The sequence below is a fragment of the Motacilla alba genome, chromosome 15, assembly GCF_015832195.1.
Source record: "Motacilla alba alba isolate MOTALB_02 chromosome 15, Motacilla_alba_V1.0_pri, whole genome shotgun sequence".
Taxonomy (NCBI): domain Eukaryota; kingdom Metazoa; phylum Chordata; class Aves; order Passeriformes; family Motacillidae; genus Motacilla; species Motacilla alba.
The window spans coordinates 5,388,819-5,408,960 of NC_052030.1; the positions used below are offsets into that span (position 1 = coordinate 5,388,819).

Consider the following 20,142-nt stretch of genomic DNA (forward strand, 5'->3'; position numbering starts at 1 on the left):
CGGGTCGGGATGGGAACCGGGGTGGGAACCGGGATACACACGGGATGGGCGCCGGGCGATCCCCCTAACGCCCCCACGGTCTCTTCAGAGCTCCTCAGAAACACCCCGGGCTGCGGGAGCGGGACCCCGGCTGGCTGCCCGGGCGGGGTTTCTCCTCGGCCCCCCCGGGAACTCGGACGCGGCTCCTGTGCCAGCCACTGGCCGGCAGCAGGGGTGAAGGCGAGCGCTGCCTGGGCCAGCCCCCTCACCACAGCACGTTCATCATCTCTCCCCAGGGCTGTGGGGAGAAACCCGCGTTTCTTTGTTATGAAACAAATCGCTTGTCCGGCAAGTTCCACCCCTAAAGCAACTCTAGATGCCACTGAGGTGCTGCAAACAGGAAACATTCATTTGCGGGATATTTTGCAAATCTACATCAATAAAACAAGCACAAATGCAACGTGCACAGAGCAAAGACAAGAAGGGGAGTTTCTCCTTCTCTTAAAGCACACACAACAGCGGTACAGCTCTGTCCCCTGCGCATCCTGCCTGCGCAGTCATTTGCCATGGGAACTAGGTTTGGAAGAGGCATGTGACGCTGCCATGTCTGCTTGTACCTGTCCCGCTGCTGTGTGAACCACAGAGGTTCCCTTTTGCTGCATTAGCCCCCTCGGGTTCCCCCCGAGCCGGTCAGCGACGGGCAGGGGGTGCTTGGTGCTCTCTGCAGCCTGTGGGCACTAACAGCTCTCCTCGGGGGGCTGCTTGGCCTGGGGGGTCAGTGCTGAGGCAGTCGCCCTCTTCTGATGCCGCCACTTCGCCCGACGATTTTTAAACCAAACCTAGAAAGTACAAAACAAGAAAAGGGCTTCTGCATGTCAAGTGTCACTGGGAGGGGGACAGGCAGTGGCGCTCCTGGGCTGCACTGTATGGGCTGTAAGGTGCTGTAATAGAAAGCTTGATACAAAATGTAATCAGCCCCTCTGTTGCTATCTTGCTCAGGTACACGTGAGGGGCACAAGGGAGTTGGGACCCCCCCATGACAAATTCAGAAGTCATGCAGATGACTTAGGTAAGGAACACACCCTTAGGTGCAGGGGATGAGCAGCAGAGCTGGGCATGTCTGTGTGTGACAGGTGATTCTGGGAGAGAGGCATCACGTGAGTCTGTGGGACTGGATGCCAGGACAAATTAGCCCAGCTGAAATGGTTAATATTCTTCCATTGCTCACCAAACTTAAACTCTCTATTGTCAAATGCACAAGGATGGATTTTAAAATGAGGCCATGGGTCTGCAGCTCCCCCAAAAAAAGACAGCACAATGCCCCGGTCTGCGTTCCTGGGGGACTGCAGGAACACAGGAACTCTGCCCTCAGCAAGTGGCAGGATCTCACCTCCACCCGCTCCTCCTTCAGGTGGATGCGGTTTGCCAGGTGCTCGCGGGTGACCACGTCCGGGTACTGGTTCTGGTGGAACAGTGTCTCCAGCGCCTGCAGCTGCTCCTCGGTGAAGATGGTGCGGTGCCGGCGCGTGCGGCGCTGCATCTGCTGCAGGCTCTGCAGCTCGCTGGGCTTCTCCTGGGAGCTCCTACAGACCCTGAGCGCTGGCCGGAGGAGCCGCATGGGCCAGGGGAGCCGGGCATCTGCGAGGGGACAGGGACAGTGGCACGGTTAGAGGGTGGGGCTCAAACACGTGCCGTGCTCGAGGCAGCTCAGGCACGAGTTGTATCCCTGCTACTGTCTGGAAGGAGGCAGCCAGTCACCTGAAGGTGAGTGGTCACTATGGAAGTGGGAGAAGAGTTTAGGGCATGACTCTGGGAGAAGGATGCAGGTGGTGAGCACTGGCTGGGTTTTCTTAGTTCACTTACCACTTGCACTATGGCCAGCTCCAGAAAATAACTGCAAACTCACGGCCCATGCAAAGATCTGTGTTTCAGCCCTGACACAAGGGAATTCTGAACTTTCAAGATGCTCTTGAGCTGCATTTTTAAGGGTTTGCTACTTTTTATTTTCCACAATAATTTTCCTAGACATAGCCAAAACTCTTTTCCTTAAAGGATAAGTGGGGCTCCCCAGGGCTGGTGATGTCAGGAGGCACAGCACAGCTCCGCACATGGGCAGCATGGTCGTGGGGCCCCACGCTCCATAGAGAGCCTGCACCCCTAGAAGCATCATTCTCTCAAGGGTTTCACACTAACCAGTAATATCCAATAACAGTCAGCACCCTCTGCTTTTCAAGCCCTGGCAGCATTTCAGGTGAAAGTTTCCACTCTTAGGAGGCCCTGCTGGGAGCAGCTCAGACTGCTGGGCCTCAGGCCCAAGACCACTGTGGCCAGATGCCATACTGCCACTTCACACCCAGGTTTTCCCCTGCCCACAGCACTGGCACCAGCCCCCTGTGAGCCCCACACCAGAACCATACCCAACACTCACCCAGCCCAACACTCACCCAGCCAAGCCGGCAGGTCCTGCAGAGAACGGGCACTTGAGTGAGAACAGCAGCAGCAGCTGCAGCCTGCTCCTTCCAGCTCTTCCTCCTCTTCCTCCTCCTGCAGGGAGCTGGCTGGGATGGTCTCCAGCTCACAGAGCCTCTGGGGTGTGCAGTCCAAGATGCTCCGTAGGCACAGTGGCACCAAGACCTGGGGGCTCTTCTGCGCGGGGCTGGAGAGGATGTCCTCGATGCTGAACGAACGTGGCTTCTTCAGGCCTCTCCTGCTGGCCTCGGCGCCCGGCGCCGGCTCTGCAGACATCCTGTGCCAGCAGCAGCAGCAGCTGGGGACACAGGCAGCCCAGCTGGGGGGCTTTGCTTTCCCTTCTCTGGCTCCCTAGTAGGGTTTTGCTAGGGAAAGGACAGCTCATGCGGTTTTTAAAATGGACTGGCAAAGCCATCCAGAACCATGGCTTTGTCTTGGTGTTTCAAGTGACTGTCATTCTTGCAGCTGAGTTTTTATTTTATACACACACACTCTTTTCCTCCCTCTGACCTAGCTGTGTTATGACTGAAGCCACTCTAAATACATATATATATAGAGGGAGAGAGATATAATCCCTTTGGAAAGAAAACCGTAAACCCCCCTGCAAATAAAATAAATTCTAACTAATCTTGGCAGCTTTGTGAAGGGTTAGTGTGGATCTAAGATTTAGCTAATCCCACAAAAATGACTGGAGAAGGAAATCTGATTTCTCCATCTCGGGTGTAGATTTGAGGTGGTTATGATCTCCATTGTGCTGCAGCCTCCTATCCAGAGAAGGGGGAGGATAGCTGTTCCCAGCCCGGAAATGGACCAGAGGATTAACTCCTTAAAAGAAGCAAATTATCCCTTTCTCTGGCCAAATGAAAGCTTTCCCATCAAAAGAGAGCTGTCATATCATACAATATGAGAGAAGAGAGAGTTCAGCTTAATAAAAAAAATCATTTTTAATGACAGCACAGCCTTTGGCTTTGCCAGAATTCTCTGTGAAAGTTGATTTATTTTCTGCTGAAAGCAGAGAAATTGTATTTTCCCTCCTTCCCCTTTCCTCCATCTCTGTTGCCCTAATCACTGTAATAATGCAGATGCTTTGCATGTATCCAACATACTCTTTGCAAGGATTCAAAGCCCTTAATAAATTAGATTACGAGCTGCTTGCAGCAGCTCTGCACTGCAGCTTAGTGGCATGTAGCTCAGCCTCCCATGGAGCTGAGCCGTGCTCTGTGAGAAGAAGGGAAGGGGAGGATTGTTGCTGCTGGTGCCTCTGTGTGCTCTCAGTGAGGTCCCACAGCCATTCAGGTCGGAGTGTGTCCCACAGCCAACTTTCCCAAAGGCAGTTCAATCCCCAGCTCCTGCCAAGCAAAGAAACTGGGGAGAGACCATGGCCAAGACAGGAAGGGAAGCCTGGCTCTGCCCCTCCCAAGGGCAAACAGCAAGGCCTGGCAGCTGCGATCCACAGGAGGAGAGAGAACATCTTGGATCCTGTGTTTTGAACTGACTGAGTAGCTGAGGATAGAATAGAGAAGGTGTGCTTGAGATCAGGTTGCTTAGCAAAGTTTAAACCCAAGTTCCCTTGCCCCCGGTGCAGTTTAAGCCAAGGTGAGGCCTCAGGAGCTCCCGAGAGGAGCACTCACACCTGGTGCTTCCTTGCAGTCCCACTCATGGTACACACCAAGGAGACACACAGGTGGGTGCTGTGAAAGCCCTGCACACCAAAGATCCTCGTGCTGGACAGCCCGGCAGCGCCTCCAGCATCCTCCTACAAACCTTACAGCCAGTCTCCAGGAGAGCCTCTCTTGGCTCCCCTCTTCTCCCCTCATCCCTGCTCACTGCCTGCCCTCCCTCGCTTGCAGGTCCTTCAGTGCTGGGAAGAGATGCCCCGTAGCTGTTCTACTTGTGACTCACTTCAAATCAAACTGCTGCTTTTCCTTCCATCTCTTTCTTTGCCTCTCCTTCAGCTGTTCCAGTGGTGTAACTTGGATTATAACTGAGCTCTGCAAATCTTTACCTTTTGGGAGGAAGACACCTTTGTAGCTGCTCAGTCTGCCCTGCCAAGGTGTTGGTGCTCCAGAGAGGCCCTGGGGATGCCCTAATTCCAGAGATCACTGAAATTGCTCCCAGCTTTTATGTATGTACCCAAACACTGACACAAGGGGGTGGATGTGGGGCCAGGTTCTGCTTCTCACTCTGTGCTGGTCCAGAGGGGCCATAGGACCAGTGAGCTGGGACGTGCCACGGGCAGGTGCAGGATCTGGCCAGCTCTGTTCAGATGCCTGAAGAGGATTATTAATTCTCCTTCCCCATCCTTAACAAAGGATGCCTTTCCCTGGGCATCCTGTCCCAGCCCTGCCTTCCCACCACACATGCACTTAGCCTATTAGGATCTCTGCTGATTGCTTTCTTTCATTCCTCCCATACCTTTCACTACAGAAAAATGGACTGGTAATGCTTCTTTTATCAAAGAATTATGGGATTTAGGACCCAGATTGTACAAAGAGACTTTTGATAGCTGCTGGTAATCAAATCCCAATCGGCAGACACTTCTCTGCACCCTGTTACCAGAGAGGAATAAAGGAAAGGGATTTCTGATGTACTGTTTACTGAGCCTCGGGGAGATAGGATCGCTGGGCTATTTCATATTAGAAAAGGAAAGGAAAATAAAACAAGAAAGAAAAAAAAAGCAGACAAGAGAGGACAATATAGATATAGATAAAATGAAAAGAAACAGGTTCTTATAATTTTCTTATTGGTTAAGGAGATTCCAAAGCTATTATAGAGGATTAGCAAAAAGGTTAATCTGCTTTAGTTGTTCACTTGTCAAAAGTGAATTTATAGGGTTTGAAAATCCTTCCTATGGTGAAACAAGAAAAAATCCCCCTTTCCCTCCTCTGCCCCTCCCTTCTGCAGGCAGCACAAGGGGATGGGAACAGGAACACTGGAAACCCTGCAGCATGGCAGCAGCCTCCTCTGCCTTGCCCCTGCCTTTGTGCTGGCACCTGTGGGAGCTCTCCTTTGGCAGTGCTTCTCCCCACTCCCTATCACCAGTGTGGGGTGGCTGTGATGCTGAGGAAATGAAGGATCAGATCTAAGGGATGTGACCATCCTGCTGCACTCCTCTGCCTTACTGGGACAAATCCTGGGCTCTTTCACTCATCGATATTGACAGCAGTCAGGGCAAATCGGGACCCCTGGCTGCATTTGGGCTTCCAGGCTGATTTCTAAAGCAGAACAGAGATGGAGGCTGCTGACAAATGTTGCCAAAAACTAGAGTCTGGGGACTTTCCATCCCCAAGGGAAGTGCTCAGCCCGGGATCCACATCTCAGTGCCTTCCTGGCCACCCAGTGGAGCCACTGGTGCATGCCAGCTGTGTTTTCCTGGGCTGCCCGTGCCACGACTCATCCAAGCAAAGGATGCTCATCACTCACTCCAGAGCCACTGTGAGAAAGAACCCAGGGTAAAAACAATCCTTCAAGATCAAAAACAAGAAGCATTTTCTGTGTAGCTGAAATTCAGTGGGATGTGTTAGTCAGGTGTTAAAAGTATGTTTAATAAAAATCCAGAAGCTGTAAAATCATTGGTTGGCTTGGATTGAAAGGGGCCTTCAAAGATGATCTTAAAATCGTGCCAATTAAAATCGTTCAACCCTGTGCCAACTAACATTAAGGGCTCTAATAAACTCATTTTGATTTGATGATAATTACAATAAACCTGTCTCTCTCCCCAAAGGCCATTTCACTCCACAGGAAGAATCTCTCCACTGGGTAGTAGTGCTATTAGTGACACTGGTAGTAGGGATGCTACCAATAGTGGTGCTGGCTACCAGAGATGGTGTCCGTGGTGGAGCAGAAGGACCGTGGGTACCAAACCCCCTCTTCTGCAACGAACCACGATGGAATCAGACAACTGCTTCACCCTGAAGCATTCCAATTGACTTTTCAGAGATCTTACACTGCCTCATGCTGCCCAAATCCCTCTGTGCTCGGCAGGCAGCACCCGGTTTTCGGAACTTCTGGGTTGTCTCGCTTTTCCCCGACTACGGAAACAGCTCGAGATGATGATGTTTTTTAACTCCAGCCCTGCAGCCGGCGCGGGTCCCAGTCGGGGCGAAGGAAGGAGGGACCGTGGGTGCCGGCCGGGGCTAAGGAAGGAAGGAAGGACGGAGGGAGCGCGGGTGCCGGCCGGGGCGAAGGAAGGGAGGAAGGAAGGAGCGCGGGTCCCGGCCGGGGCCAAGGGAGGAAGGAAGGAAGGAGTGCGGGTCCCGTCCGGGGCCAAGAAGGAAGGAAGAAGCGCGCGTCCCGGCCGGGGCCAAGGAAGGAAGGAAGGAAGGAGTGCGGGTCCCGGCCGGGGCCAAGGAAGGAAGGAAGGAAGGACCGCGGTCCCGGCCGGGGCCAAGGAAGGGAGGAAGGGAGGGAGGAGGGAGCGCGGGTGCCGGGCGGCGCCGCTGCGGGCGGTGCTGCGCGGGGGCAGCGCCAGGGGGCGCCGCCGAGCGCCGAGCGGGCCCGGCCCGGCCGTGTGGCGCGGCCGCCATGGGCGCCGAGCGGGAGGCGCGGGCCTGCGCCGCCTTCTACGGCACTCGGGGCCTCGCCCCCGCCGTGCTCTCCTGCCTGCGCTGCCTGCGGCGCTTCGCGGGGTAAGCGGGCGGGCCCGGGAAGGGAGCTGCCGGGTGGTGGCCGCATCGGGAAAGCCCCGGTGTGTAGCGCCGGTGCATCCCGCGGGCGCGGGTCGGGAGGGAAGAAGGGAGGGTGGGAAGGTCGATACCCAGCGAGGCGTTCGAGCTACGCTCAGGGTGCTCCCCATTCTCTTCTAGCCCGCTCAGCAGCAGCGGCAGTTTTTAGGATTTTCGTGGTTTGCAATGAGCTTTGAGGATTCCGTGTCGCTCCCCCCGCTCTCCCCGCCGCCGTCCCTCCGTTCCTCGCTCCAGTGCAATGCTGAGCGCAGCTGGGAGACAGAGCACCGCAGGCTGGGGCACCCCAAGCCCAGATCCCCCTGAGTCGGGCTATTGCCCCGCTACAAACTTCACCGAGCCAGGGTATCCTCACCCCTGTCCTTGTCCTGTTCCAGGAGCACTACCAAGAGATGCAAAGAGAAGCACCTGGAGGAGGCTCTGCAGCTGACACGAGTGCTGAGCGAGGGTCTGCAGGCGTTGGGTGAGGCAGAGGCACGACCCCTGCTCCGCTGTGTCCTGGCTTTCCAGATGGAGGCAACCAGCAGCTGCAGCTCCTTCCAGAAACTGGAACAGGTCTGTAAGGCAATCGCTGGCTTTGCCCTCTCCTGGCACAGCTCTGGAGCTTTCTGGCATCCTTACCAGCAAAGGGGCTCAGAGGTGGTGCAGGCTCCCCCAGTGGCACTTGGCAGCTGGTGTCTCCCAGGGGTCTGGGCAGAGCAGCTGACTTGGGGTGCCTCTTGGCAGATGGTGACCCAGCTGGCAGTGGGGAAGGAAGCCCTGTTGGCCCAGGAGGTGGACACACTGCTGACTGGCTTGGCACTGCAGAGAGAGGTGAGAGAACCCTGGCTGTGCAGTGTCACTGGCTTTCATGGGCACTTGTCTGGACACCATTTGTCATGGGGACCTCCTGGTTTGGGCTGCCTCCAGTCCTTCCCTTCACTTCCCATGATTCTGGGGATTTGCCCTTGCTCGCAGCTGGCAGCATGTGGCTGCCTATCACACTAGCCCTTTGCTCATCCCTGGGGCAGCTTCTGCCACTGGCAGAACCCTCCTGCCCAAGGCACTGAGCGCCAGTGTGTTGTCACACAGGACAAACTATCCTTCTGTCCCTGCAGGTGCTGTCTCCTGAGGACCTTCAGTCAGGTCAGCCTCTGTTCCTTACCTTCCGGGGTTTTCTCCCAGCTCACACCATGGGTGCACAGAACATTTCCTGCCAAGCCAAACTGGGCCCTCTGTGCTCATGGGAGGGGAGCGGGGATCAGCCAGATCCATGTGATCTCTGCAGAGGTCCCAGCAGCATCCAGCTCTGCCCACCCGCAGCTGGAAACCAGACAAGCTGAAGCATCCCCTGCATCTCAGCCCCGTTCTTACCTCACTCACCAACGTCCTTGGCTGAACTGGGAGCAGGGCTGGCTGCAGGAGGGCCGGGGGCTGATGCTGTCCCCTTGCCCACAGTGTCCATGTTCCTGGAGGAGAGCAGCCTGGGCCGGCAGCACTGGCGGCAGAACCTGGCCCCGCTGCTGCAGCGCCTGGCCAGCACCCTGTGCTGGGTGCTGCAGGGCCAGCCCACACCTGGCAGCACGTGGGGCTACCTGGTCATCAAGGTAAGAGCCACACTGGGCAGCAGGGGAAGGATCAGTACCCGCAAGGACAGGCTGGGCACCGGCAGCAGTGTCCAGAGGGATGTAACCATCGAGCTGCTTTGAATGGCCATTCCTGGGACATTGCTGCTTTTCCAGAGGTAAGGAATACTGACCATCCCTGTGGCACCTCCTGCTCCTCCAGGCCTGCCTCCAGGTCTTCCAGATGCTGCCAAAGGACGTGGCTCCCCTGGTGTGGAGCACATCAGGAAAGAGTGAGACCCTGCAGAGCCTCTTGGGACTGCTGCTGCAGGTGGCTTGGGGGAAGGTGCGTACAGCCGTGGGAGGGGTGGAGCTGCCTGTCCCAAGGAACAGAGCAGTGCTGTCCTTCCTGGGTGTTTTCCCCATTCCCCTCCTCAAGGCAAGCCTGCAGAGACAGCCCAGTGTCTTGCATGTCTGAGGGACCCCATGTAGCTGCTTGCAGGGGCAACTAAATGTGGTTGGGGTTTAAATGGTGTTTTGAGTTGTGCCTTTGCCTCCCTGTGAGTCCAGGCCCTGAACAAGGACACGAGGCTGCTGGCAGGCACAGCCCTGAGCATGTTGGTGAACACGGCCCCCCAGCCCCAGTGTGGGGCCAGTGCTGTGCTGACCCTGTTCCAGCTCCCCATCCGAGGTGCGTGCTCCATCCTGAGTTGAGGAGGGCCTCTGGCAAAGGGTGACAGGCCTGTCTGGGTGTGAGGGGACAGAGGCTGGTGCCAAGCTGGACTCTGCTGCTGTGCCTATCTCTCGGGGTCTGGGAGCTCCAGCTGTCTCCAGCCACCTCCCATGGATGTTCCGGAATGAGCCATGGCAGTTGCTCTCAGAGTAGCATTTGGGTTTGCCACCTTCCTTCCATCAAGTGCAGCCACTTTCCAGCAGGCGCTGGGGAGCTGAAGTTTGGGGAGCTGGTGGTGGAAGTGCCCCCTGTCCCGGAACCAGATGGGCTGGAGAAGCTGGTGCTTACCAGAGGTTTGCTGACGTGCTGCAAGATGGACATCCTCTGCTGCCAGCTGGAGGGCCTCCCCCACAAGGTAGGAGAGCTCAAACCTGATGGACAGGGCTTGAAGGAGCCCTTGGAGAGGACTGGCAGCCACCTGTGGTGCCTGCAGTTCCTTGGGAGATGAAGCCAGGCTGCACCCCTCCACACCAGCAGCTCCGTGCATCCGGCTGAGCACAGCTAGTTGGCCAAAGAGCTTTTTCCAAAGACATCCCAGCAGGGATTTCTCTTTCCTGGGGGGCTGGGAAACAAAGAGGTGCCAAAAGCCCCTACACAAGCAAAGCAATGTTCACCCTGTGTTCCCATGGCATGAACTTATGGCTGTTCCTGCAGAGCACAGCCTCATCTCTGCCCAGCTCTAGCCTCTCCCAAGTCCTCACGGGCTAGGGACTGCCAGGCAGGGGGCAGAGGTGTGCTCTGTAAGAGCAGGAGAACCAGGCAGCACTCTCCTTGCCTGTCTCATGGCAGGGTTTTCTCCCTGGAAATTCTGTGCCTGCCCTCTCCCTGCTGTGCCCCTGCAGGCCTGCCTGCTGCTGGACATGGTCTTTCCTGCGGTGTGTGCCCTGACCAGGGAGCAGAAGGACTGCCACTACTACTGCTTCCAAGGTAGGGGACAGTGACCCTGCCATGCAGGGCAGGCTGGAAAGATGCTTTTCTGGGTCTTGGTAGCTGGTTTGGAAACTGCTATTAATTTCTGTTCCTGCCCAATGGACACTTACCCTCTTGGGGTCTTGTGTACCTAATGGAGGAACTGCTGGCCCTGCAGACAGGGTTCTTAAGGCCACAGCCTGTGCTGGCTCCGGTGCAGGTGAGTCTGGGGGAGGGCTGCAGCAGAGCTCTCTGTTTTGGCAGCCTGTTCGCTGTGGCTGCAGCGCCTGCGGGAGAGCCTGGCTGCTCTCTGGCACCTGACAGGGACCCGCATCCTGGCCCAGGACACTGAGCTCCTCCAGGAGGTCACCCAGCTGCTGTGGAACAACGCAGAGACCCCGGTAAGGACACAGTGCCACAGGGCACCAAATGTGGCAGCCAGAAGCAGCTCTTCCTTCAGCTGGCTCAGCTGCTGTTCCCAGCCCATAACACAGCCCTGCCTGTTCAGCTCCATCAGCCAAGTAGATTCCCTTGCCTGCAGCTGCCAGGGCAGGGGCAGTCACACTGCTGAGGTTGTGGCATTTGTCACAGACAGGCTCTAAAGGGCCGTGTCCTGGTGCTTCACCTGCCACAGGACAGCAAGACCTGAGAGGGAGCCCACCCTAACCCCCCTGTTTGTTGTCCTTCTCCCGTAGGTGGAAGGTGTGTCTGAGTTCATCCATAGCTCCTTCCGACTGCTCCTGGAGATCTACCACCTGGAATGCCAGCACTTCCAGGACCAGGAGAGACCCCTCTACCAACAGATGCTGCAGAGGGTGGTCTCGATGCCATGGCAGATCAAAGCAAGATATGTGCCCCTGTGTGCCATCGTCCCCTACATGGGCAGCCAGCAGGTAGGGAAGGAAGGGGTGTGGGGAGCCAGCAGCCGCTGGCTCTGCTGCTGAAGTGGCACAGCCTCTGTCCACTGCCTGTCACCTTCTACCCAGCTTAGCTGTGTGGGCAGGGAACCTTCCCACCCAGAGGGGCTATTTTAACATCCTTGGGGTAGTGAGCTTCAGCAGTGCACCCCTGGGGAGTGCCAGTTGGAAGGGAAGCTTTGCCTGTCAGTGCCCACCAAAAGCTCGCCAAAAGCAGCTTTGAGGTGCCAGAGATGCTCAGTGCCAAGGGGTGACTGCAATGTCACCTGTACCGATCTGTCTTTCCCCCAAATGCAGCTTTCAGCCTGACAGGGAGATGAGGGTCACTTGCCTTTCTCCCAGGTGCTGGATGCCTACCCAGACCTGCCACAGCATCTCCTGAGCTGCCTCTCCACCAACCACCTGTGTCCCGCCGCTGCCGAGGTCTACAAGGTCCTGGTGCAGCAGCAGTGCAGCGAGTGGCGGGATGGGCAGCGGGGTACAGAGGTGGCCCTGGCAGAGCAGTGGGCACTGTGCTGGCTCCCCCTGCTCTCCCAGGCCCTCAGCTCTCCCCTGCCCATCCTGCAGAGCAACAGTGCCAACCACCTCCTCACCTGGACCCTGCGGCAGCTACCGGCCACCCAGGTGCTGCTGGCCACCCGATTTGGTGGCCAGGACACGATGTCACTCCGGGCTTGGGTGTCAGTGCTGAAGGCACAGAAGAGTGTGGCAGGGGCCCTGCCGCTGGGGAGCGAGGCGCTGCAGCGGCTCTCCCGCTGCCTGGCCACCCGCGAGGAGGGCGTTCGGCTGGCAGCGCTGGCTCTGCTCTGCTGCAGCCCCAACACCAACCAGCCCCTCTCGGGCACCGAGGCGCAGCTGCTGCGGGAGTTCCTGCCCCTCAACCTCAACTGCGACTCCTCCTCATTCCGGCAGCTGCTGCAGGCAGCGATGAGGAAGGCGCTGGTCCGGCTGCGGGACAGCTCTCTGGCCCAGCTGCGGGGAAAGGCGCCAAGATGCTCCAGGCCGGCGGAGGGAGCTGAGCAGCTCGCCCAGGCAGTAGGTGAGGCGGCCACTGAGCGTCTTCACCACAGCCCTGGGAGATTCACACGCATTCGGCATCCCTTGCTGCGATGCTCTCTGCCCACAGGCTTTGTGGAATGGCTGCTGCAGCTCAGCATCACCTCACTCCGCCCAGGCTCCAACTACCAGAGGAAAAAGACAGCTCTGCTCCTCCTGGCTGCTGTTTTGGAGACATGCACAGACACCTGGAGCCCCGACAGGAAGAAAGGCCAGCCCCCATGTGAGTACAGGCAAGCTACCTGGAGTATCACCTGCAGCTGTGGGGATACTCCCAGCCAATCCCACCCCGCTGCCCTGTGTCCCCATCACAGGCACCATGGCCACGCTGCTGAGCTACGCCAGGCAGAGCGGCTGCTGGGACTTTTTTTCCCAGCCCAATTTGCTGGCACTGCTGAGCTGCCTGCAGGACAGCACTAACGAGGTGAGCCTTGTAAAGCCACGGGGAGGTCGTAAAGATGCCTGCCTTGGCCTCAAGCAGGTTCAGTCAGAGGAGAAGCCCACCACGGTTCCCATTCTCCCATGTTCCACTTTTCCCCATGTCTTCTCTGTCCTGGCAGATCAGAGACTTGGCCTCGGAGCTGCTTGTCCGCTACTTCCCTACCACATTCCCTGAGCGCATTGCCCTGGCTGTCTTCCAGCTGGCCCAGGACACCCTGGGCAGCCCCCGAGTGCAGGAGGCCGAAGCTGGAGCTGTGCTGATGAAGACCATCCTGCAGAAGTATAAGCTTCTGTCATGCCCCTCCCTTTCCCTGTGGTGGCACAGGACCCTCCAAGAGTGTGTTGGCAGCACTGGTGCTTCACCCCCTCATAGATGGGGGTTTGCAATAGTCTTGCAGTGGGAAGCTGGGGAGGGGTGAGGTGCAGGAGTCTGCACTGGGGGAGGAAGGAGCTGCAGATGGGCAGAAAATTCCCTGGTACTCACAGCAGGGTCTGCCTGTTGCCACAGGTCAGACAGTGGCACCATGAAGAGCCTGTCCCTGGAGGCTGAGGCAGCCCTGACACTGCCCAGCCGAGGGCTGTGCTTTGCTCAGCACCTTCTCCGCATGCTGCAAGCCCAGTACAAGGTGGCATGCCAGGACCTGCTGCGGGCAGCAGCCACCGCACCGATGCATGGTACGGCCCCAGCAGGGCAGGGCAGGGAGCAGCTCCTGCAGCAGCTGCCTGGGACCTGGAGCGGGCCAGAATCATGGCAGGACTCTGGCCACAGCTCATTGCTGGTGTCACATCCTTGCCTTGGTTTCCCTGTTTTGGCACTGCCCCTGCCTTGCACACCCCTCACGCAGGGCCCTGTTGACTCCCCTGCCCTTGAGCCATGTCTGCTGCGGGCTCAGGGGGGAGAGCCAGGGCTGTGCTGACACCGCGGTGAGCAGGGGTGGGTGTCCTGCAGGAGCCGTCGCAGCCCTGCGCAGGTGCCTGCTCCAGGTGCCGGAGGTGGCCGTCTCCATGCAGGCAGCAGAGTTGGTGCAGAGCTGGCAGGAGCTCCTCACCTGCCTCGTGACCACAGTGAGAGACATCACCTCCCTCCTCCTGGGGGCTCTGCAGAGCCAGCAAGGCTCCGGTGCTGCTGAGCAAGGTGAGCGTGTCCCCATGGCAGCAGAACCAGCCCTGGGATCCACCCCTGAGAGCCACTGACTACACCACAGTCATTCCTGGCCCAGCAGCCCTCCTGCCCCAGGGGAATGCACTTGCTTTGGGCTCAGATCCTCTAGCAGGGGACCGTTGTGGGGCTGGGCCTGGCTTTGGGTCCCTTTCTCAACTCCACGGGAGAACAGGAGCACTAGAGGCAAAAGCCTTCCAGGAGCAGTGAGGCACCTGCCAGATGAAAACAGTTGGGAAAGAAGGAGCTGGCAGAGACCTTACGCACCTTGGAAAGTGCAGTGGGAAAAATGCAGGTGCATTCCTGAGTGGGACACATGGCAGGGCAGGAGCCATTGCCATTTGTGTGCTTTCTGACAGGACAGCAGGTCCTCCCAAACCCCAGCAGCATCCCCATCCCACTGCCCTACACCCTGCTCAGACCTGGCTTTTCCTTTTGCAGCTGCTGCCCCATCATTTGCAGAGATGGGGAATGCCATTGGCTCCCTCATCATGCTGGGGAAGGGCCAGGGACAAGAGGAAGAGGAGGGTGACTCAATCCTGCTGTCAGAGGAGCACAGCCTGATCCTGACGTGCTGCTGGGTGTCAGTGAAGGTGGGGACTCCTCCCCATGGCACTGAGAGAGGGGCAGCCCTGCATGGCTCCCGTCCTCCAGCCTACCCCCACTTCATCTCCCCCTGGGGCATTCGCTGGGGATGAACGCGGGACAATCTCTGTCCTTACTTCAGTGCTCTCACAGATGTCCTCACCCCCTTCCAGGAAGGATGCAGCTAGCAGGCTCCCCAAAAACAGCCCCCTCCCTGCCTTATGGAGCCCAGCTTCTCCCCAGACACTGATAGTCCCCTGCTGTGGCAGAGCCAGGCTACCTGGCTTGCAGCCCTCCTGCCACCCATCCCAGCTTCTCCTCCTCCCTGCCAGTCTTGCTGACTTTCCTCTTCTTCCCAGGAGATTGGGCTGCTCCTGGGGGGCCTGGCTGAGCTGCTGCTATCCCCAGCACTGCCTGCTGAAGTGGGTCCCCTCCTGCCGCTCCCCACCCTCCAGATGGCCACCAGGGTGTTCCAGGAAATCCTGCTGCGGTGCCGGCACTGGGTAAGGGCCCTTGGCCATCCCTGCAGCCCTGTCCCTGCTCTGGCATGCTGGGGTGGAGGGAGGGCGAGTGCAGTGGGACAGGGTTTCCTCTCCTGTGGGGCAGGACATGGGGATGGCTGGAAGTCCCCTGGCTGGGATCCCAGCGCCAGACCCTATCACGTCCCCACACCATCATGTCTTCTCACTTGCTCCTCCCCTTCGCAAAGAGTTGTCTGGGCCCATGGGGGGCTGGTGGGTGCAGCCTTTGGGGTGCTCGTGCTGACACTGCTCTGCCCCAGGGAGCAGTGGAGGGCTGCAGCATGGGCTTCACCAAGTTCTGTGCTGCACTGCTGAGCCACCCGGATCCGGAGCTGCAGGCCATCCCACGGGCTGTGCTGGAGCAGGTACAGTACTCATTGTGCCTCTTGTTTCCCGTGCGCCCCAGGGAGCACCAGAGGCATTTCTGCTCTCCCTGGTGCGGAGCTGGTGCCCTCCTGGCAGGGCAGCTGCAGGTTCCGGGTGACAGGTTTCCAGCCACATCTCAGGTGGATTTTGTTTCTCTGTCAGGGCTTGGAAGCACTGAGTGGGCCCCGGAGCAGCTCGATCACGCGCCGTGCTGCCGGCTTCCCCATGCTCTTCCTCTGCATCGTCAGCGGGGAGGCCCCGGCGCAGGCACGGCCGCTCCTGACCCGCTGCATCCAGACACTGCTGACCTTGGCTGCCACGGCACTGCCACAGGACTGGGACCAGACCCTCGACCTCCCGCAGGTCAGTGTGGTGTTCCTGCCTGCTGGAGCCCCTTTGGGGACAGGGTGATCTGTGCTGGGTCCCCTGACCTGTGCCAGGTACCCAGTGACTGTGAGAACTCAGAGTGAGCAAAAACCCACAGCCCTGGTCACACTGTTCAGCCTGGCAGCCTGGGAGCTGATGGCCTTCGGGCTCCCCTGTCTTTTGCCACCCTCTTCCCCTGACATGGTAGCATGAGCCCCCTCCCCACATGGTGTCACTGAGCCCCTGTGCTCTCCCCAGGTGTGTGCCCTCCATGTGCTGCAGACGCTGGTCCGCGGGGCGGGGCTGGGCGGGGCAGTGCTGTGCCATGCCACACCCATGATGGCCCTGGCGCTGCAGGGCCTGGGCTCGCCGTGCTGGGCCATGAGGAACGCAGCCATCCAGCTCTTCAGTGAGTACTGACAGAGAGAAATCCCACAGCCCCCAGGGTTCGGAGCCTGTATGGGGTGAAGTGCAGGGGGTTGGCAGGGTTGGATGGGACCTGACACTGCCTTCTCTGTCCCTGCAGGTGCCCTCACATCCCGGCTGCTGGGACAGCCGTGGAGCCACAGGGACGGCCGCCCATCAGAGGGGCTGAGCCTGCACGCCTTTCTCGGGCAGCACCCAAAGCTGGGTGCTGTGCTGCTCGGAGAGCTCAAGGCGGCCACAGCACCCACATCAGGGGGGCCCCGCCTGCACCCTGCGCTCCATGCCATCCTCACCCTGTTGGCTCAGCTGCAGCCTGCCGCTGACAGTCCTGGCAGGTATGGGGGCAGTGGGGATGCTGTGCCTTAGCCGAGGGCTCCTGCAGTCAGAAGGGCTCCTATGGCCCTGGCTCTTGTGAGACTTTACTCCAGCCAGAGCATCACCACCTGGTGCCCTCTCTGCTCCACAGTCCCTCTGCTCCCTTCCTGGGGCCGCTGCTGGGGCTGGCAGAGAGCCCCATCTACGCTGTACGAGCGATGGCTGCCAAGGCTCTGGTGCCTGTTGTCGCCCCTCCCCAGCGCTGCAGGCTCCTCCTGCAGCTGGCCCGGCAGCTCCCTGCAGCACCGGAACAGATCCGCTTGCACAACGCCGTCCACGGGCACCTGCTGCAGATGCAGGCACTGCTGGGCTCCGCCATGGGCCCCGGGGGGTGAGTGTTCCCTGCTGTCTCCCCAGCCGGGGTCACTCTGTGCCGAACGCAGCCCTTTGGCCACAGAAGGGGCCCATCTCGGCGCTTGCCCGTGGTAAGGCTGTGTCTCCACGCAGGCTGTCGGCCGAGGCGCTGCACCCCGTGGCTCTGCAGCTGGAGGCGCGGGGCTGGCTGCTCACCCCAGCCCAGCGCTGCCCCCTCGTCCGCGCCGCCTTCCTCCAGGTTCTTGCCCTCCTGCCCACATCCTTCAGCCCTGGCTTCGCCCGGTACATCCACGACACCATCAGCACCGAGCTGGGCAGCCTCGTGCAGGGGGGAAAGTCAGGCTGTGCCGAGCCACAGGTACTGCTTCCTGCCAGCAAAGTCATGGCCATGCCTGACTGGCAGTGAGCCTGGGCAGGGACAGGGGGAGCCATTGCTGCAGGCTGAGCACTGGAAGGAGAATCCTGGTTTTTTCCTGCAGGTGGGCTCAGCCGTCCTCCACCAAACCATGGCCCACTTCCTGTGCAGCGAGGCAGCCCGACTGGCAGACAGCGAGCAGATTGCTGCTGTCTGCTCGCTTCTCCAGCAGCCCAGCCCCGACATCCAGCTTGCCATCCTGAGCTGGGTGATTGCTGGGGAGGGAGGATCGTGCAAGGAGGTGGAGAACGCTCTTGGGCTGACATTGCTGGTATGACGGGGCTCAAAAGTCACCAAGTAAAGCAGGGGGGCCCCAGTGTATCCCATTGCTGAGAAGCTTGGTGCTTCCCAGGCTGAGGGTGCATAGGTGCAGGGCACTTGCCTGGTCCTAGTACTGCACTACACTAACCATGTACCTTCTTTCCCATTGTCAACTAGGAGAGCTTGCAGTCGGTGCTGCAAGAGAGAAGGGACAAAGAGTTCCTGAGATTGTACCTTGAGGCTTTGCTGCATCTTTACAGAGATCCCTCGTCATGGTCCCAGGAAGCTTCCAGTAAGCTCCAGGGCTCCTCAAGATCATGCCTGGAGATGCTGCTGCACATGGTGGAGGCTGAGTGTCCTGGGCCTGATCTCCTCTTCCAGTCACTGTGTGCTGCCAGCCTGCTGCTTGCCCACCAGTAGGTCCTTGCTGCTGCTGGAGGGCTGCCCAACTCTTCCAGCAGATCTTCCTTAGTCCTTACTAGAAACAGCCATGACTTCTCTCCCATAAATCACATCATTGCACCTGGCTCCTGCAATGTCAGGCCAGCCAGTGGCCTTTGGTCCCCTAATGGAGCAGCAAGGTGCTTGAATTCGCTCTTCTTCCCTGGCCTGGGCAGGTGTGGGGACGAGGACGTGGCGCTGGTGGAGCGCTGGTGTGCGGCGCTGGAGGAGTGCGGCCAGAGCGCCTGCTGCGAGGTGCTGCGGCTGGCAGCTGCCCGCTCCCTGCGGCTGGCGGGCCCTGACGTGGTGCGGCTGTCCCGGCATGCTGCTCGTCCCTCGCTCGTCCCCGTGGCTCTGCGGTAGGTCACTCAGCCCATCTCTGGGGGTGGCTGTGCTTGCAGCACTGCTCCCTGCAGCCCCAGCCCCAGCCTGCTACAGGTTAATGGACTCTGCAAAAGGTGCCCCCTGCAAAAACTCAAGAGGTGTTGAAGAAAACCCCACTCATTCAAGAATTGGTGGCACTCAAGAGCTCACAGCCTACAAAAAACGTGTGGGTGGCATTGTAATACAAGCAGCCAGTCCATTATGAGCAGCAGATGGCATTGCTGGGTTCCTCAATTCCCAGCACAGCCCCTACCTTCCCAGGCTCTTGGGTGGTGGCTGTGTCTTTCACAGTCCAGGAAAAAAGTCCCTCAGAGAAGCATTCTTCTGAAGTCCCATCCTCCCCTCCAAGCAGGCTGGGATGCTTTGGGGCATGCAGTATGCTTCCCTTCCCTTCTCTTCCCTTTCCTCAGACTGATAAACATGGCCATTCACCTTCTGCAAGATGAGGAACGGGAGGTCCGGCATGAGGTCTCGGGTTTTGCCAGCCTCCTGCAGCAGGGCCCAGGGGAGCTGCTCCAAGATGGCTGCATCTTTGTGCAGGACAATGTGGGGCTCCAGAGCCTCCTAGAGCTCCTTCTGGGAGAGTTCGGGGAGCACCCTGAGACCTTCAACTCACTACTTCAACATATCCCCATCTTAGATCTCAGGAGTGTTGTGGAGGAGCTGCAGGCCAACAAGTGAGTTGCTGGACCTGTGGACTGGCACGAGGGAGTGTGGGGTGCCATGGGGCCAGCCCTTGGCTTCACTCACACCTCTGCTTTCCCCCCAGAGCTGCCAGCCTGTACAAGGAGGATGAACCCAACGTTTTTGCAGAGCCAGCTGTCCTGGCACAGCAGCTGCTCCCTGTCCTGGTGCAGCTCCTGCAGAAGGCTCCCACCGGCAGCCCACTCCATGCCTCGGCTCTGCAGTGGCTGGAAGCCACAGGCCCTGGTGTGCTGAGGGACCTGCAGTACTGCAAACGCTGCTGGAGCCAAGGTATGGCGAGTGTGGAGTGCCTGGGACAAGCAAACAGTGTCCTTGTTCCCCAGGCCAGCTCTGCCCGGGGGACCCTGCCACACTCAAGGCTCCTTCCCCGCTCTCTCCACAGGGACTGCTGTCCGCTGGGGGATGAAGGCGCTGGGCTGTGCCAAACTCCACACAGCCCTGGCCGTGCTGCTGGTGAGGGCCCGGCTGGTGGCACAGGTCCTGCAGGTGCTGGGGGAAGGTGCCACCGCCACGCCAGGCCTGGGCTATGGCTCCCAAGAGTTGGAGCAGGAGCTGGAGCTGGTACAGGGGCTGCTGGCGCAGCAGGGGCTGGCCTCTGTGCCAAAGCAGGACAATGCACCAGGAGAGCTGGGACCATTGTCGGGGACTGACAGTTCCAGGCATGCAGCGGTGTGACACAAAATCCTGCAGCCATCTCCCTCCATTTCCTGGATGCTCTCTCTGACCAGCAGCCAGGCCTGCAGGTTTGGTGGTGTAACTCAGGGGAACCCCACTCACAGTGTGGGACACACTGACTTTTGTTCCCAGTTTCTAACTCTCCGGCTGAGGACTCTAGCACAGCATTGCCTTGGCCCATGTCCATGACTTCCTTGCCCTCAACTCTGGCTGGCAGGAGGGGACCTGTGCTCCAGAACTCTCACACCCCCTCAGGATCAACTCCCACCACCTGTTTTTTAACCAGCACTTTGGTCCTTGGCCGACCTGGGCTTTTATCCCAAATAAAGAAGCCAGGAACATTCCTAGTGTTGAAGATTTTTAATTCTCCTGCCCAGGAGTGTGGTGTGAGAATGAGCTGCAGGAGCCAGACATGTCC

General features: G+C 58.8%; 2 protein-coding genes across 4 annotated transcripts; one reads left to right on the forward strand and one right to left on the reverse strand.

The window, feature by feature from the left end:
- Positions 1–105: 105 nt before the first annotated feature.
- GSC2 (goosecoid homeobox 2) lies at positions 106–6,764 on the reverse strand. 3 transcript variants are annotated; one of them, XM_038152493.1, is made up of 4 exons: positions 6,395–6,764; positions 2,424–2,746; positions 1,370–1,617; positions 106–818 (listed from the first exon to the last, which is right to left on the reverse strand). In XM_038152493.1, exons 2-4 carry the CDS (start codon positions 2,722–2,724, stop codon positions 717–719), a joined length of 651 nt encoding a protein of 216 aa, XP_038008421.1. In that variant the 5' UTR covers positions 2,725–2,746; positions 6,395–6,764; the 3' UTR covers positions 106–716. The 3 variants fall into 3 exon arrangements, with proteins under 3 accessions (XP_038008421.1, XP_038008420.1, XP_038008419.1); XM_038152492.1 differs by having other exon boundaries at positions 2,424–2,813; XM_038152491.1 differs by having other exon boundaries at positions 2,424–6,764.
- Positions 6,765–6,860: 96 nt separating this feature from the next.
- On the forward strand, positions 6,861–20,067 carry LOC119707326 (thyroid adenoma-associated protein homolog). The gene is given in 31 exon segments (XM_038152089.1): positions 6,861–7,076; positions 7,508–7,685; positions 7,857–7,943; positions 8,228–8,255; positions 8,568–8,716; positions 8,898–9,020; positions 9,245–9,365; positions 9,608–9,762; positions 10,250–10,334; positions 10,581–10,717; positions 11,012–11,209; positions 11,576–12,272; positions 12,360–12,512; positions 12,604–12,770; positions 12,772–13,010; positions 13,239–13,405; positions 13,680–13,865; positions 14,331–14,482; positions 14,834–14,977; positions 15,256–15,360; positions 15,524–15,724; positions 15,986–16,136; positions 16,254–16,488; positions 16,620–16,859; positions 16,976–17,201; positions 17,323–17,529; positions 17,697–17,935; positions 18,137–18,319; positions 18,755–19,021; positions 19,114–19,319; positions 19,432–20,067. Coding segments are annotated over 31 exon segments (5,823 nt in total). The 5' UTR covers positions 6,861–6,972; the 3' UTR covers positions 19,725–20,067.
- The last annotated feature ends 75 nt before the right edge of the window (positions 20,068–20,142 follow it).